Source organism: Anser cygnoides, chromosome 3, assembly GCF_040182565.1.
Source record: "Anser cygnoides isolate HZ-2024a breed goose chromosome 3, Taihu_goose_T2T_genome, whole genome shotgun sequence".
NCBI classification, from domain to species: Eukaryota; Metazoa; Chordata; class Aves; order Anseriformes; family Anatidae; genus Anser; species Anser cygnoides.
This window is the reverse complement of record NC_089875.1, coordinates 9,948,894-9,964,480: the sequence shown is the minus strand read 5'-3', so window position 1 is coordinate 9,964,480 and position 15,587 is coordinate 9,948,894. Positions and strand designations below refer to the sequence as shown.

General features: G+C 35.7%; 1 protein-coding gene across 3 annotated transcripts in view; it reads right to left on the bottom strand.

Annotated features, from left to right (window-relative positions):
- Positions 1-15,587, bottom strand: part of PSME4 (proteasome activator subunit 4) — a 77,377-nt gene that overhangs the window by 11,930 nt on the left and 49,860 nt on the right. For all 3 annotated transcript variants that reach the window (XM_066995422.1, XM_066995421.1, XM_048078954.2), the window contains 17 exons: positions 11,583-11,638; positions 10,402-10,458; positions 10,079-10,134; positions 9,898-9,996; positions 9,313-9,375; positions 9,059-9,154; positions 8,062-8,193; positions 6,843-7,052; positions 6,027-6,163; positions 5,629-5,682; positions 4,912-5,041; positions 4,218-4,299; positions 3,489-3,642; positions 2,926-2,995; positions 2,104-2,229; positions 1,617-1,769; positions 775-879 (listed from right to left, as the gene is read on the bottom strand). In XM_066995422.1, the coding sequence (XP_066851523.1) occupies positions 775-879; positions 1,617-1,769; positions 2,104-2,229; positions 2,926-2,995; positions 3,489-3,642; positions 4,218-4,299; positions 4,912-5,041; positions 5,629-5,682; positions 6,027-6,163; positions 6,843-7,052; positions 8,062-8,193; positions 9,059-9,154; positions 9,313-9,375; positions 9,898-9,996; positions 10,079-10,134; positions 10,402-10,458; positions 11,583-11,638 (1,780 nt within the window). The remainder of the gene's footprint in view (positions 1-774; positions 880-1,616; positions 1,770-2,103; positions 2,230-2,925; positions 2,996-3,488; positions 3,643-4,217; positions 4,300-4,911; positions 5,042-5,628; positions 5,683-6,026; positions 6,164-6,842; positions 7,053-8,061; positions 8,194-9,058; positions 9,155-9,312; positions 9,376-9,897; positions 9,997-10,078; positions 10,135-10,401; positions 10,459-11,582; positions 11,639-15,587) is intronic.

Sequence of the window (15,587 nt, the reverse complement as noted above, 5' to 3'; positions counted from 1 at the left end):
AGCAAAGTTTTGACAGATTTTCTTGGCATATTTTGGGCTTACTCTACCAAGCAAGTGCAAAATTTTTTCAGAGTGAAGCTCAGTATGCAGAAATTACAGTGAAACTACAAATGAAAACATGCTTTAAACTCTTTGGTAAATAGCGATTTGGAACAGAAAAACAATTTAGCTCATTTTTTTTTGACATATTTGAATAATCATGTTTGACACAGGAATTTTGCTAATTATTTGTCAGGGTTCTGGCTGACAAGTTATGCAAAATTTTGCTGAGTGACTTCAAAGAAGTACTGATCCAAGATATTTGTGGCCTATCATTTACCCTCCTTCTCAGACCCCACAAATCCCAGCCCACCACAGTGTGTAGACATTTTAGTTTACATTAGAAGATACCTAGAGACTAATTTTTCACAGCATAACCTTTCAAGAAAGTAAATGTAATTTGAAAAAAAAAAGTGATCAGTGATAAACACACAGTAAGCACACACTTTAAGAGCATTATCCTTATACAGCTCCTCTAAAATACTTAGAAAATTAAGGCTTTATCTCCTTTCTGAAATGTTACATTTAACTGTCTGCAAAGGGCAGAAGAAAGCAAAGTTTCCTCAAAAGCTGTAAGATTTTAGATGAGTGGTAGTTTTATACTGTATTTACAGCTCTCAGCTTTAGCTGATAAAATATATCCAAACACTTCTAAAGCTCTTATTTACACATTATCTGTATACAAAGCTATATCATCTGGATATATCTTTACAAGACTAAAAATGTACTACTTACACAGGAGGTTGCTATGCATGTGCCCCAATCATTGTATGTTTCCACTGTAATGTTGGATAAAGCTGTTCGAAGTAATGGACAGAGAAGCTTCCAAAGTTTTTCCACCTGCTCAGCAAAAAGGCAAAAGACAAGATTTGTCTATTTAAGGACAAAATGGCTGCCTAACCTGTGTGAACCCAATTCCTTCTATCTTCTCAAAACATGGAAAGAACATCATTTCTAGAAGCAGCTATTCTATAATGTTTGTAAAAGGGAACCAGTACAAGAGTTAAGATCTCAGGAATCATTTTAATTCTGTTTGCGAGGTGTTTTGAAATACTGTGGACTCCATATGCAACATATTCCCAGTAATTTCAATACAAACACAGAGACTGCACACACTTTACTTTTGGTAGGAGAGCAGTCTTGCACATCCAAAGGACTTTATTTTTTTCTTTTTTCTTAATTAAAAATCCAGTTCTCCTAGAATTACTTTTAATTACAAAAATGCATTTTAAAGTAATCTAGACAGCTAGGTCTGGGCTAAATAAAGATGTCATTGTCTGAGGTGAACATAAGCAGACTTATGCCAAACCAGGTCAGATTTGCTACTTACTCAATAGCAAACTTCTTTATTATACCCTGTAGCATTTTACTATCACCTAGCAGTATACAGACACTACACTGAGCTATGAACTGCACTCAAGTTTTGGCAATGAAGCATTAAGTATTGCAACGTCTTCTAGTCCTTTCTTGGACTTTGGTGAGACATCAGAAGCCCTCAACTTCATAGGTTTAACATGTTTAATAATTCCAACTTATTCCTTAACTTTCAGGACTACTCAAAGACACTACTTCAGCACCTTCTCAAATGTCCAGTGTTTAGAACCTCTTATTAAGCCAGCTATAATTTCAGCAACACATCTCTGGGTGCTTTCATGGGAGTCTGACACAAGGCGTTCCAAATGGGGCTGAAGAACTGGCAAGAAGGCATCGTCAAAGTTTCTGAAAAGGCCCTGTAAAACAAGATGTGAAAGGGTCTTCAGTCATTATCAGTCTAAATCTTCTTTAGAAGAATGTATGATTGTGAAGCACTTCAGATTTCAATATACAGAAAGTGAAATTACATTGCTTTTCTAACAGAATTACATACAAGCACCTACAGACTTCTATATTATTCTGTTTCCATAAGTAGTTAATCAGAAGAAAGGATTAATGGGATTAATCATAGCAACATACATTTAAATCAGTATTTCTCAACTGTGAGAGACAAGCCCAGAACTGTGGCTTTTCCACACTCAGATAATTATCTACAAAAAGGAAGCAATTTAGTTATTGAACTTCACTTACCTTGAAAAGGCAAAATCTGCGAGGATTAAATTTGTCTTTTCCTTTCCTGTCTTCTAAAGACAGAAATTTTATTAACTGCTCGACAAACTTGGGATCAGAAAAATGATCATATATAATTTGTTCTGCCTGTAAAAGAAAAAAAGAAAAAGGATTAACTTGGCAGTGCTTGATTGCCAGAGTGATATCCCAATCTTTTCAATTTCCACGTTTCATTTTACTGCTGACAAAAATCATCCCGGGATTATCCATTTTTAACCCTCATTTCAGAGGGGATATTAAGTAACGCTGTACATGCCACTTGATTTTTATTCCCTCTAATGACTTCAGATCATCCTTCCTTTCACTAGAAAAAAAACCTACAAAATAGTAGCTTAGTCCTTAATTACCTTTGTTACAAACTCTGGTAAAGATTTGAAAGTGAACAAAAAAGCTATCGTTAACAGTTATTCCATGATCACTGACATTTATAAAAATAATCATTTCTTCTTGTATGCTAACACAGTTAAGTATGAAAATTAAGAAGAAAAATACTATTTAGAGGCTCTTTGGGGGATCTAGGCTTCAGAATTATCATCACTTATGGTTTGTTAAAAACAAGATTATAACCAGACAACCATGACACAATAGTTGAGTTCAATCTCCATCTCTGCAACCAAGCAGAAAAAGTGTTTCCACACATTTTATGTATGCACTCTCCAAATTACAGATGATACTTAGATTAAGATAGAGTAGGGAACTTGATCTCTGTACCCTAACCTGTGGACATTATTAAAAAACAAAGTATTAAAGCAACACACAAATGAAACTCACTAAAACCCATACCTCTGTCAACTCATCTCTTTTTCTCCCAAGCTTTGGTTGCTGCTCAACTGGAGCATAAATTGTCATAGTTCTAAATGTAAAAAAAAAAAGTTAAAATGTTTCAAAAGAAAAGTAGAATAAAGCTTATATTTTTTTGTTCTCTATATTAAACTGGATTTATCAGCTACAACAAAGCAAAACTTGCAAGAAAATTTACAACAAAAAATCAAGCCTACCATTACGAAAGTACTGCTATAGCAAGTAATCCAGAATTATTAGTGATAAGACTACCACGCATATTTTGTGATCACACAATTTGCAAACACGCATGCTTCATTTAAAATCAGCATATAGTTTTAATGGAATAAGGTTAATAGGCATAAGTGCCCAAAGTATCCGCAAAACCTAAAGAGAAACAAGTAGAAACTTAAAAAAAAATCAAAGGTGGTAAAGCAAGCAAGAAGAACAAAAATGTTTTTTTTTTTCCCAGTTAAAAAAAACAAACAAAACACACATTACATCTCACTTTTTTTCCCCTTGCTTTTACAATTCTATTTTAATGTACATTTATTAATGGTACTCACTGAGGCCAGGTATAATAACCCCAGTGTGTCTTCTCCACAAAACAACATGACTCCCAGGCTTCCTTGGTCTTTGGTAAACTCCGACTGTCATAGTGCAGCCACTGGTTATCCAGCCTGTCACCAGCCTGAATACTGGAAGGCTTAGGGTTTCCACCTGGTTAAAGAGGAATTACTATTTCATCAAACTTGTTCACTGACAGTTCCAGCAAATGCCGCAACTTACTTCTATTATACTATTCTAAGAGCTTTTATGTCACTGCTCAGAGCCTTTTCCCCATCAAACATGTACAGATATTTGCTCTGTGAGATTAAAAGTAACACTGACAGAAATAGAAGATGACTTTATTAATTTATGCAAAGGTGCCATAGAAATGATGAATAAATAAATAGAAATGAAATAATAGAAACAATGGAAAAAGAATAAAAAGGCATATAAGTTATTCGCACAAATTACAAGGCTTTCTGAAAGCTTTCTGAAAGGAGGATGACTATAACCATACCTCTGAAGTTTTATTTCACCAAAAATAACAGCTTAATATAAAATTCCAGGTACAACACTGTTTAAAAAAACTAAGTTAATTAATATTACCTATTTTGTTTGGTTAAGACATTAATAACCAGAGGGAAATGAAAAGCTTGTGATTCTTTGTTTAATTTCACCAGAAAAATATGATTCTTTTAAACAATAAAAAAGTTAGTAAAGCATTTCTTATTTTGAATAAAACTTACTTATTTCATAGGGGCATATGGGCACTTTTTTGTGTGTCCTCTTAAGCTGCTTAAGAATACCAGCCACAGCCGAGATGGCCACCTAAATAAAGAATCAGGCATTAATGTATCCATTCCATACCTTTACATCATCTCATCATAGACATATTTTAAGCCAGCTACTCAGTGCCCTAAAAAGCCAATAAAGGTTACATCAAGCTTCACCATCCCAGTGGCTGATACTTCCCATAAAGCAGTAATTTTAGTCATTTCAGGGGATACAGGACATGAATTAAGCATGACCTTTGTATACCACAAAAATCTATCTCCCCCCTTATATTTTGGAGAAAAATGATGTGGCCATTACTTTCAAGCCTCACTGAGGAGACAAGCAGAAAGAAAGGTACAAACACAGCCGGACTCCCTTCAAGTAATAAGCTGCAGATAGAAAAATACATACTTGCAGAAAACATCCTACAATAAATAAGAATGAAATGTTTCATGTTTTCACAGTTTACAGACTTTACATCATTTATCATGGTTACAGCACTCCCAAAACTGTCACATTCTTAGATTAGGAACTTTTATACACATACACAGCTAGGAGATAGGGAGGAATGTACACCCCAATTTTTGTACTTTATCATGGCTGAGTAACAAACATCTAAAACCCATTAAGTTGCAAAACAAAAGGATGTAGTTATGTTGTTTTTACCTTACGAACTACAATTGCATCATGGTTGAGACACTGCACAAAAAATCTTACGGCACGGACAGGCAGTATCCTATCATCCCTCAGGAGCAGAGACAGAAAACCAATACTTATGTGCTCGAACTTCCAGGGACTAAAAAATAAAACAGACGATACATAACAGAGTTTTACATGCACAGACATGATTATACAGATTACAATTATGTAAATATATATTCAGACTGTCATAAGCAATGTTCTGACATCACTATAGTCAATGAGCATAACTGGCATTTTAGGAAGCCTCCAAAATGCTGTGGAATCAAGCAAGTGGAATCAAACTTACACCCAGTTGAACTGCCAAGACCTAACCAGCACCATTTATGTAATTATTAACTTATAATGATATTCTTTTTAATTTTTTTAAACACAAATATACTTGGAATTGAAAGCTATTTGATGTCAGTATTATGCATGTGCAAATGCACAAGGATCTCCAGCAATCCAATTCTTGCAGGAACTTTCACAAAAACTTTCCAAGCTAGCCACAATACACCTTACGCAAGATTCCTACCGACAAATTGCTTTTGTACAAACTACCATCAGGGTGAGAAAATATTATTCAATTCTGGTCATGCAACCTGCACTTTTTGATGCAATTGGTATTTATTCATGTAGCCACCTCCAACCCCCCCCCCCCCCATTAAAAAACAAAAATGCTTCATGCACTGGGACACTTACAGATTTCTTTGTTCCACACAGTCCAACAGCATGTTGACCAAATTTTCATAGTTTCTGGGTATTTAAAAAAAATACAATCATCAACTAGATCCTGCTGAAAGAACCACGTAAAAGTAGAACAACAGTTCATCAGCAAAAGGTGGCTGAATGCAATGCAGCAAACAGCACCAACTGGTAGGACAGGGAAGGAAGAGAAGGAAGGAAGGAAATACGGGTGTAGAGGAGAGTGGCTGACAAGTCAGGACCGCAACACCACAGGACCAATGCACCACAACAATTCTTGGACATTGTCAATTTGTCTAGTTTAAGATTTAGTTTAGCAATTTTGGATTATTATGTTTAATGCACAGTAAGCATTTGAGGCAGTGGAAACTGGTGCTAAGGGAGGTTTAACTTACCGCAAGGCCTCAGCATTTTTTTCTTTCTGTCGCTGAATTCCTAACTGAATTTCCTCTGAGCAAAGGGCTGTGAAATTTGAACTTGGATGTTCTGATCTTTGCAGCATAACAGCTATCTCAATGCATTTGTCCGGAACCTATTGATAAAAAATGCAGAGATTGGAGTGAGCAGCAACTGAGAAATTTTATGTATGTTTGTTTGCTTCTGCTTTGAAATAAGGAGGGTTCTGAATCATTTGAAGAGTGCATAATTTCCTGTCCACACATGCAAGTCCTTGGAGTAGGGAAGACTGCTTTTACGCTCGCACATCAGAATTGTTTCTCTAAATATGTGTTTTATTCTATTTTAAAACAAAAGACAAAATATAATATCTCATTAAAGCATTTTTATAAATTGTTTCTAAAGATGTTTATTAATTGGCACTCATTCTTAAATATAACATTTATCACGCTAATTAGGCATGACACAGTTGTGCAAAGAGTACTGTGGGACAACAGCTGCAAATACTGATAATGTTAATTTGAACACATAGCTCTACCAACACACACCTTCACACCTGATTAGCAAGAAGCATGCTACTTAACACTAGAAGACAAGTTCCTTTCCACAAGGAAGATGAACAGAAAATTACAAATTCCAACAATATTACAGGAAGCTATTATTATTTCAGTGTTGAAAGCAAGGCCTGCATTCTTCTGTAACAGAAATCAGAATGGGATCAGCATTGGAACCCTAACTCAAACAACATAAATGAGTTTCGAACACTGATGCAATCAGATGCACCCACCATTAACTCCGAGCCATCTGACACTTACCGCAAAATCCAATCCAATTGTTTCATACTGCCTATGGATTTTTTCTGCTAGGTCATCAAAGAGTCGAACTATGGATGGTTTTTCCAGGGACATAGCTTGGCTAAGCCCAGAAGAAACAATCGCTGGCCACGTCTGTGCAATGCAGTCCCAATCATGAAGATTTGCCAAACATACTCCACTGTGATTTCCAAGAAGACAGTATAAGGCACCCTACAAAATGAAAAATGTAGTTTTTAAAAAGGGTAACATGCACTGTTCATATGATATATACATAAACGTGCACCCACACAGAAGAGATTCATCTTCAGTGTTCCCAAATAATTAAAATATACTGTATACAGCTATGCAGCAGTATTGCCGAAGAGTTTTGAAGATTTTTCGTACAATCCTTTTTATGCTAAAGAACTGTTTTGTTTTAAACAAATTAGAAATCCTGCCAATTAATTTATCCACAAAATGGATGACTGACTTTTGAATTACATTTTGGAATGAACTACTCAATGATTAAGTATCACACCTGTTTTTGCTGTGAACTTATGTTCCAAAACCAAACCTGCGTTTGGTTGCGTCAAAAATGTCAGGGCTGCAGGTAAATCACGAGGCTGATGACCAGGCCCAGACCTGAAGTTATGCCATGGAACAAGATGCGGATAACTACCAGACATGATACAATCAACTCCTGAACATGACAGGGAGGACAAGGAAGGGAACATGATGCTTTCTTGGCCAGAAAGGGAACACATGGATGTATAGATTGCCTCCTGATTGATCAGCATCACTTCCAGGCCTGACAACAACAACAATTACCTACTGCTTAACAATAAAACCCATCTGATTTTACTAAAACATTTTTAGGTCATCAGCATTATGTCCAGTTCAAGTTACTCATTTATACTGTTACAGCTGACTGAACTGCTTAATGAGTCTTACTGCTTTGGACTATAGCTTCTCAACTTCTCTCAACTTCCATGAAAAAGAGGTGTTAACATACACTTCTGTAATACCTGAACAGGCAGTGAAATGAGGAACATACATAAACACAAAGTTTCTCTTGACAACTCATTTCATCCAAAATATTCCTCGTATTAGTCATGCATAAACTATATGCCATGAAAATCTAAGAGTCATGCTGATAAACAAGCAAACCGTGCTTCGATCATTAAAAATTCTTCTGTAAATACACTTTCAAAGACATGAACCAAAGTTAATGTGACAATACTTTAAATTGCTGTTGAGTGACATCTTGCCGGTCTGGACGCAAGAACTCCAAAACCAAGGGAATGATATCTCTGCAACAGAAATTGTATGTTCCCAGAGCTGTGAAGAATGCTTGCTGAGCTTTACTTCTGACCTGTGGGAAGACTGACATTACTAGGAAATCTTCTGAACCAAAAATATATACAATACAAAAGAAATGGGTAAAAATGGTATTGCTTAACTTATGCACAGAGTTTATGCAATTAATTTGTGTGTAGAAACACATTTGTAGAAGGTTTTAAATAATATGCTTCCCCTCATCCTTAGTCACCGCTGCTTCTAAAAACATACTTCTTCTCATTTCTAACATTTATTTGAGAATAGCCACAAGGTTAAAGAAAGTTCTTTGTATTGCCAAAACCTGTCACTGCATTTTTAAGATCATTTTAAAAGCAAACAACAAACAGCATAACAGATGCAGCTGACAGAACTCTAAAGAGCCTTTAAACATTGTGGATGGAGCTGAATTTATATAATCATGGCATTCCCATGGGGCTAAGATTTCACAGTGTAACCACCAGGCACACTTGTTTTGTGTATTTTTAGGAAGTAGATATGGTGGCACCCTAATTCTTAAAATTAGATTTAGCATCCCATACAGTGTCATTAATCATATTGGGAATATCACACCTAAAAACCTCAACCTGATATATTTTTAATCGTAATCATTTGTTGAATTACTGTTTTAGAAATTTGGAAATAAAGTCCAAAAAAAAAGTAGCCTCAACTGGCAGTCTGCCCACCCATTTAAATTATTTATTTGACAAAGGGGCTATATTTGAAGTTAAAGGTTAAAGGTATGTCTAAATTGGCCATTAATGGAAATGAAATAATTATTTTCATGTTTCACGTTGCCATGGAAATAAACTGAAAAATAAAGGTCCTGAAAATGGAACTTGAAACACTTAAAAAAAATCCCAGCACCAAATATTTCAGCTTAAAAAGGGGTTGTTCCTTACCTGACCATATGAACTTGTGGACAAACACAACAGATCTCTGATCATCTCCTGGTGAGAGGTTTTATATTCACAGCCTTCCATTGTTAGCGTTCTCAACTAAATTGCATTAAAAACAAATAAAGGACAGGTTTTATTTTTGCACTTTAAAAACGTAAAAGAAACACTAGTGCAGAATTACTGCACTTTTTACTAAATGACAATACAACAAGCTTTTCTAGCGAAGTAGTTGGTGAAGACTTAAGTGAAAGTATTACCTCATGCTGCAACATAACTCTGTCTATCAGCAAAGCTCTGATATGCTGCTTCTTTCCTTGAAGCTGTAAGCAAATACATAACTGGGTTTAGATTTCAATATCCATATCAGCAATCTGTACTGATTGCATTCTCCCCAGATACTCTCTCTCTTCTAGAAACAGGCAAATTTGATGTAGAAATTTGAACAAACCCTTGATTATTCTTTTCCCAAGGTAAAGTTTTTTTATTTACTTATTTTAATTTGCCTATTACTCTGGAAATAAGTTCCCTTCATGAGCAAAAGAAAGCTCTGGTCACAAAAATGACTCAGTAAACAAGAACCAGAACAGATCACCATATCAAGAGTTTCAGATTTTGGTTCAAGGATGCTAACTGGGGGGTTACTACAATTTAAAACTGCTAATCATAAGGTTTCCAAATAAAGGTACAGAAGCACTGCAAAAAAATATTCTTATCAAGAAATTAGATGACAAAATCATGAAAACCAATTAGTACTGTAAAGAAAATACGAAAAAAAGTCATCCTGAGCATTAGGAACTATTTCCCCACATACACACATTTCTTTACAAAGACAAATTACTGACCCTGTTCTCCATTGATTTTTTCACTAAATTAAAGCTTTTCCATCGTGAATCAAACTCATGCTTGTGAGATCCTTGGAACTGTAAAACATCACTTATAATCTGTGGAAATAAAAAGATGACAGAATTATCTTGAAAAACATAAGCTATGTCATATGTTAGGTACTACTAATTATAAACATACCTTTATTATTAGAAATAAAGACTTGGTATCATCTTCTGAATTATCAAGTATATAGCCTGCAATGGGAAGAAAAATTATATATTATCAGATTGGAAACCAGCTTTAAAAATGCTGAATGAACAGTTTTCATAGAATTATAGATTCATTTAGGTTGGAAAAGATCTCTAAGATCACCAAGTCCAACAGTTAACCTACCACTTTACAGAAATAAAAAAAAATTAAATTTTTTTAAAGTAAATCAAACAAGTTTCTCATCTCTACAGTTATACTTAAAGGACAAACATGCAGTACTTTGTACATAGAGAAGGAATGGTTATACTTACGCAGCAATTTCCTTGTAACCCTTGCAATTGTTTCTCGATAATTCTCTCTCGATAAATCTGTACAAAGTTAAACATATTCTTTATTAGAAAAGCAAAAAGCAATATAAAAATAAGTAAACCAGTAGAAAGCCAGAGCAGACTATTCAGAAGCTGTGGTACAGCCTATAAGACCTTCTTTCTCTGCCTTGATAGCTGGTTTCATTTCTAAACACAGAATAAGGCAGAGTATTAACCATATGAAAATTTCTGAGTGAACACTAAGTAGGGTAAAAGAGAAAGCCAACAGAATATAGATTTTACATTTCAAGTGATTCAGCCAGTAAAATAATAGGGATTTATTCCCTTTCAATGAATGGAGGAACAGACATTCTCAATATAAAAAAAGAGACAAAAATAAAACCCAGGCTAAATGATGCAAGCAAATTCCTCAGAAAGTTTTAAATAGTGTCAAATTGCTATAAAGGATCACTCAATTAAAGCACATTCTCTGTTACGTGTTATATGGCTGCAGACTCCCTAATTGCAAATCAACTGATCTGATTTTAAAAGCGTAAAAGCACCTAAAAACACTCAATCATCTGACAAGCAGTTACTGTGTGCCTCAGCTCATTTTTTAAACTTCCCTTCTTTACTTGGTAGTTGGTGAAGAATACGCATGATGAAGCCTGAGGACAGACTACAAAACATAAACTACTTCATCTCCAAAACTTTGTATTTTTAGGACTCTCAAGAATTAGACTTAACTAATCCTCTGTCACTAAAACATGCCTATTAAGTGTTGTACATAGGCCATATGAGTTGACTGACCCTTTGGTCTTCAAGTACTCAGTTTCCACTTCTGCCCTTCCAGTACGTTTGAAGACTGTCTGATGCTTTCTTCTGCTACACCAACTACTAGTAACTATCTTAATAGGAACATTCCTTTTGTGAACAACCCAAGAAAACTCCAATTTTGTAGTACTTCTGTTTCATATCTGTATCTTTACCATAGCTGAAGATGGAAATGGCGTATGCACAAAAATTTCTGCGTTGGCCCAAAAAAAAAACCCTTTAGTGTAAAGAGAATAATCAAAATTACGCTCTCAGTAAGAACATATAGTTTTCACTGTTGTGTGTTGCAAAACAAAAAAGAATCAAAACAACTCTTATAACCTCTCTGAACAAAATCTGGTTCTACTTACCGTATTCAACACCAGTGTACAGCTTTGTCTCTTCCAAAGACACCAGACTTGGTACCCTGCATGAAAACAAATCAGGTATTACTACACAGTAGGAAAAAATCACCGACTATGTGAACTTTACTGATGTTTAATTCGTTTTAACAATTTAATAATTTAACAATTTAATTTAATAATTCATGCTGGTAGCACTAAAGAGGTTTGGGTTTCCTAACAGTACACTTGTTCTCTAACATTTATTGACTAACCCTACTTACATGTCAAACCTTGTCAGAGACAAGTACACACCGTAAGGATACCTAGAACCCAGAACCTTGATTTCTCACTTAACACAATTTCACCAGTTTGGTTAAATAGCCAGAGATTTTTCCTCACTGTCAAACCTATGAACACACTCATCAAAACAAGCATAGCTGCTAGCTGTCTCTGGCTAGGAAATACAGATGAATTTGGTGGCTGAATGGTAAAGGGTTAAAGCAGAATCCTTTCCTGACAAGTTAAATTGAAGCTTTTCTGACTTTGGTCCCTTCTTTATAAAGTTTAAAAAAAAAGCACCCATTATCTACAGGACTGATACTTACTGTTATATGAAGTTCATTATTAATAACCATGCCAAAATAAAGTGATGTTTTTTCCAGGATTTGGGTCAAACTTATTAGTTTAAAAAAGTTAAATCAATTTTGAGGTCTTCTCAATTTGCTTTATATGTAACCATTCATAAAATACAGATTCAGACATCATATACTAATGAATTTAAAAGACATATCCTGCACTCCTTTTTTTTTTTTTTTTGAAGTGCCTTCTCTCCCCCCAAAACATTACTGCAGGCAAATTTAAACTCTCAATGAAAAAATATCCCAGCGTGCTTTGGAAAGAAAGTCAGGAACAAGAAGTAGTGTACAGTTGTAATAAACAAATAGTATCAGCAAGAAGTCTCTAGAAAAATAAATTTCCATGTAAAATTGCATCAACAGAGTAAACAGAAAGCTAATTGAAGTAATGTGAATCTACTCCTATCACAGATGCTAAGTAACACATGAAAAAACAACTGACTCTACATCTGAGCACACCCTACCAGACACTAATATAAGCTCTCAGATTTCAGGCAACTGCAAACTTCTGTCAGAACTCAAAAAAAAAAAAAAAAGGTCATTTCTTCTGTAAAAATCAACACATTAAAGCATGATTGCTACAATTACCATGCCGATTAGATAAAGGGATGCAAATCTAAATGTCTTGCAACCAAAAATTAGTTAAACAAACTGACTTCTCAGACCTCATAACAGTCATATCTACAGCAAAAGTCAAATGAAATGTCTTTTTCTTAATTGATTTGGGCATAAAGAGCTGAAGTCGTCATTTGAACTATTTAGAATTTGCAAAATGTCCAACATGAAACCAGTACTTTGGCCCCAAATAAATATTTATAAAGCTTTTGTGGTCTCACAAACTTGCTTTTTTAGAAAAACCTACATGATTGACTTAGAAAAATGTTTGTTAGGAATTTCCCTGAGATCAGATCTTTCAAGTTAGGAAAGATAAAGAAAAGGGAGAATTCTGAAATTAATGTGGGGAGGGAGAGAACCTTCCCACCCCAAATATTACTACTTTAAAAAAAAAGAAATACAACAGATAAATTCAACAATCCCAGGCAGTTATACATTAAACAACTATTTTTGTATAGTATGCTGGATATGTTGATAGGTAAAGGAGCTCATAGCAGCATTTTTCTCTAAGCACTTAAATGTATTTTTACCCTTAAACAGTTTTTCCTGATATAAATGCACAAACTAAGTTCATGTACAGCTTTACTATCCCCTAGGCAGCAAGGAAAATTCAAGTGTAATTGACCAGTTTTCCCTCAGGTGGTCTATAGAGATTACAAATTGTTGTGCTTTCTTCCCAGTCCCAGCAAAACGCACCCAGGTGTTCTTTGCCAGCTAGCCAAGTTCTGAACCATATCTCTAATATTTAAAACAAAGGAAGAACAGCACTCCAAGATCTCTCTACCCTTCAGGTTCCTGAACAGACCAAGAACAAGCCAACACAGCCTCCTGTAACCACCAGCTAGCCTGGGGCTGTCCTTACACTCACCATAACATCGCTCCCCAGGCAGAATCACGTATTTCAGCAGGGCTACTAATAGGATGAAAACACTATGCTCAAGATGCAGCTAAGTTTTCTGGCTGGCCCACAAGTAAGATCCATGCTACCAGTACTCTGCATTTTAAGTGTCAGCCACTGAGCCAGAGAAAAACTTAGCTTAGGACATACAAAAGGAAGCAACATAAGATGTTTTTCATAACTGCAGTCAATACTGACAGAGAGATTTTCAATACTTCATGCAAGGTACAAATCATACTGTGCTTTGTTCTGCAGCAACAGCATCCAACACAAATTCCCAAGAAAACTTAGAAGCAGAGTACCCATAATTATTGCTAGAACAGAAATTCCAATTAAACAGAACTCCAAAGAATTCGTTCCCTTATTCACCACAGTGCAAAGCCAAATGCATCTTCATTTCAGAAAATTGCTGCCCCATGTTTTTTCAACTTCCAGACATTTCACAGAGCACTTTATTCAAGTCTTTGTGGGCATATTCCTCATTACATAAGTAGGACTTCAGTAATAAGATACAGCTTTTCAGAAACGAAAAAACTTTTAGCATTGCTCCGCTGAACCAATTGCAGAGCAAAATTTTTAATAGAAAAGAAAACCCCAAAACCAAAAAAAACAGCGCCACGTTCAAGATTAGATCAAGAGCTGCATCAACCTATTTTGACATCAGAGATCATAAGACAACAGCGGGAAGGTGAACAAGGAGAAAACAGGGTTACTCACCGTGGAGGAGTAACTGTCCCCTTTTCTGTGTGCAGCTCCCCCAGCAGAGCTGGGAAGTTTCCTGGAGATGCCAAGAAAGGTTAGCTAGCCCTGCCCCTCAGCATACGATGTCACATCCTCACACATTTAAAAGAAGTGGTCTTATCCTTGACCTGAACACCTTCAGTGAAAGGACATTTAACAAGCTCCTATCCACATCTGCAGCAAGAAAAGAGCACAATATAGCATCCTACCTAACCAAGCTGTATTTAAGAGGCGGGGAAAAACTGGAAGTCCTTTGAGTGACTCTGTTTTTACTTCCCTACACCAGCTGCTAAAGATTACTTTGGTCATAGCCAGGCTGCAAGGAAGAGAAATGAATGGGACCTCAGCTGAACATCAGTGAAAGATCTCCCAACCTCAGAAAACTCTGTATTCTTTGCATTTGGAAAATCTCTGCTTGCACACAATTAGAGTCATTCCAACAAAAGGCCACGGCCATGATTTACAATTACAGCGGTCCCTTACAGAAAAGGGCAGATAGCACACACAAGTTTTACGTATACCCCTACACCCCACGCAGCAGGGCAACCACCACACTGTGTTTCTGAAGGCATGGAAAAAAAATGAGTATTCATTTTTCTCCAGCTGTGACAGGCTAATTCACCACAGCTCTGAATGCCTTGTTCAGCCCCAAACAACCCTCATGCTATCCTAAAGGATTGCTCCTTGCATCCTCCCTTAACTCTTTTCTTCCTTTTGCCGTTTAGCTATGCATTTGTTTGTATTAAAAATAAGTAATTCCATTAACACATCTGAAATCAGTGTCGTATCTGCTTAAGATGAGGAGCGTTACATGGAATAAATCATATACATACACATTACTGATTCATGACTTTGTTTTCTATTAATCTCCCATATGCAGAACTTCTGAAGGGACTTCATTCATCCTCCAAAACAGATGAAGTTTAAAGGGAGATATATTCCTTGTTCCCTACAGGCTAAGAAATAAGAAGTCAGCACTAAGAGATAGTCATTACAGTTCCATTTCCTACTGAAAATTAACTGCCCTTTCCAGTCCTGACAAGTTTGGGTTATGTACTTTATTTGTGCAGGGATTGTGCACAAATTTGTTTTCTACTAAATTACCTATAATCTTCCTGAACACCTGCTCACATACAAAATGCT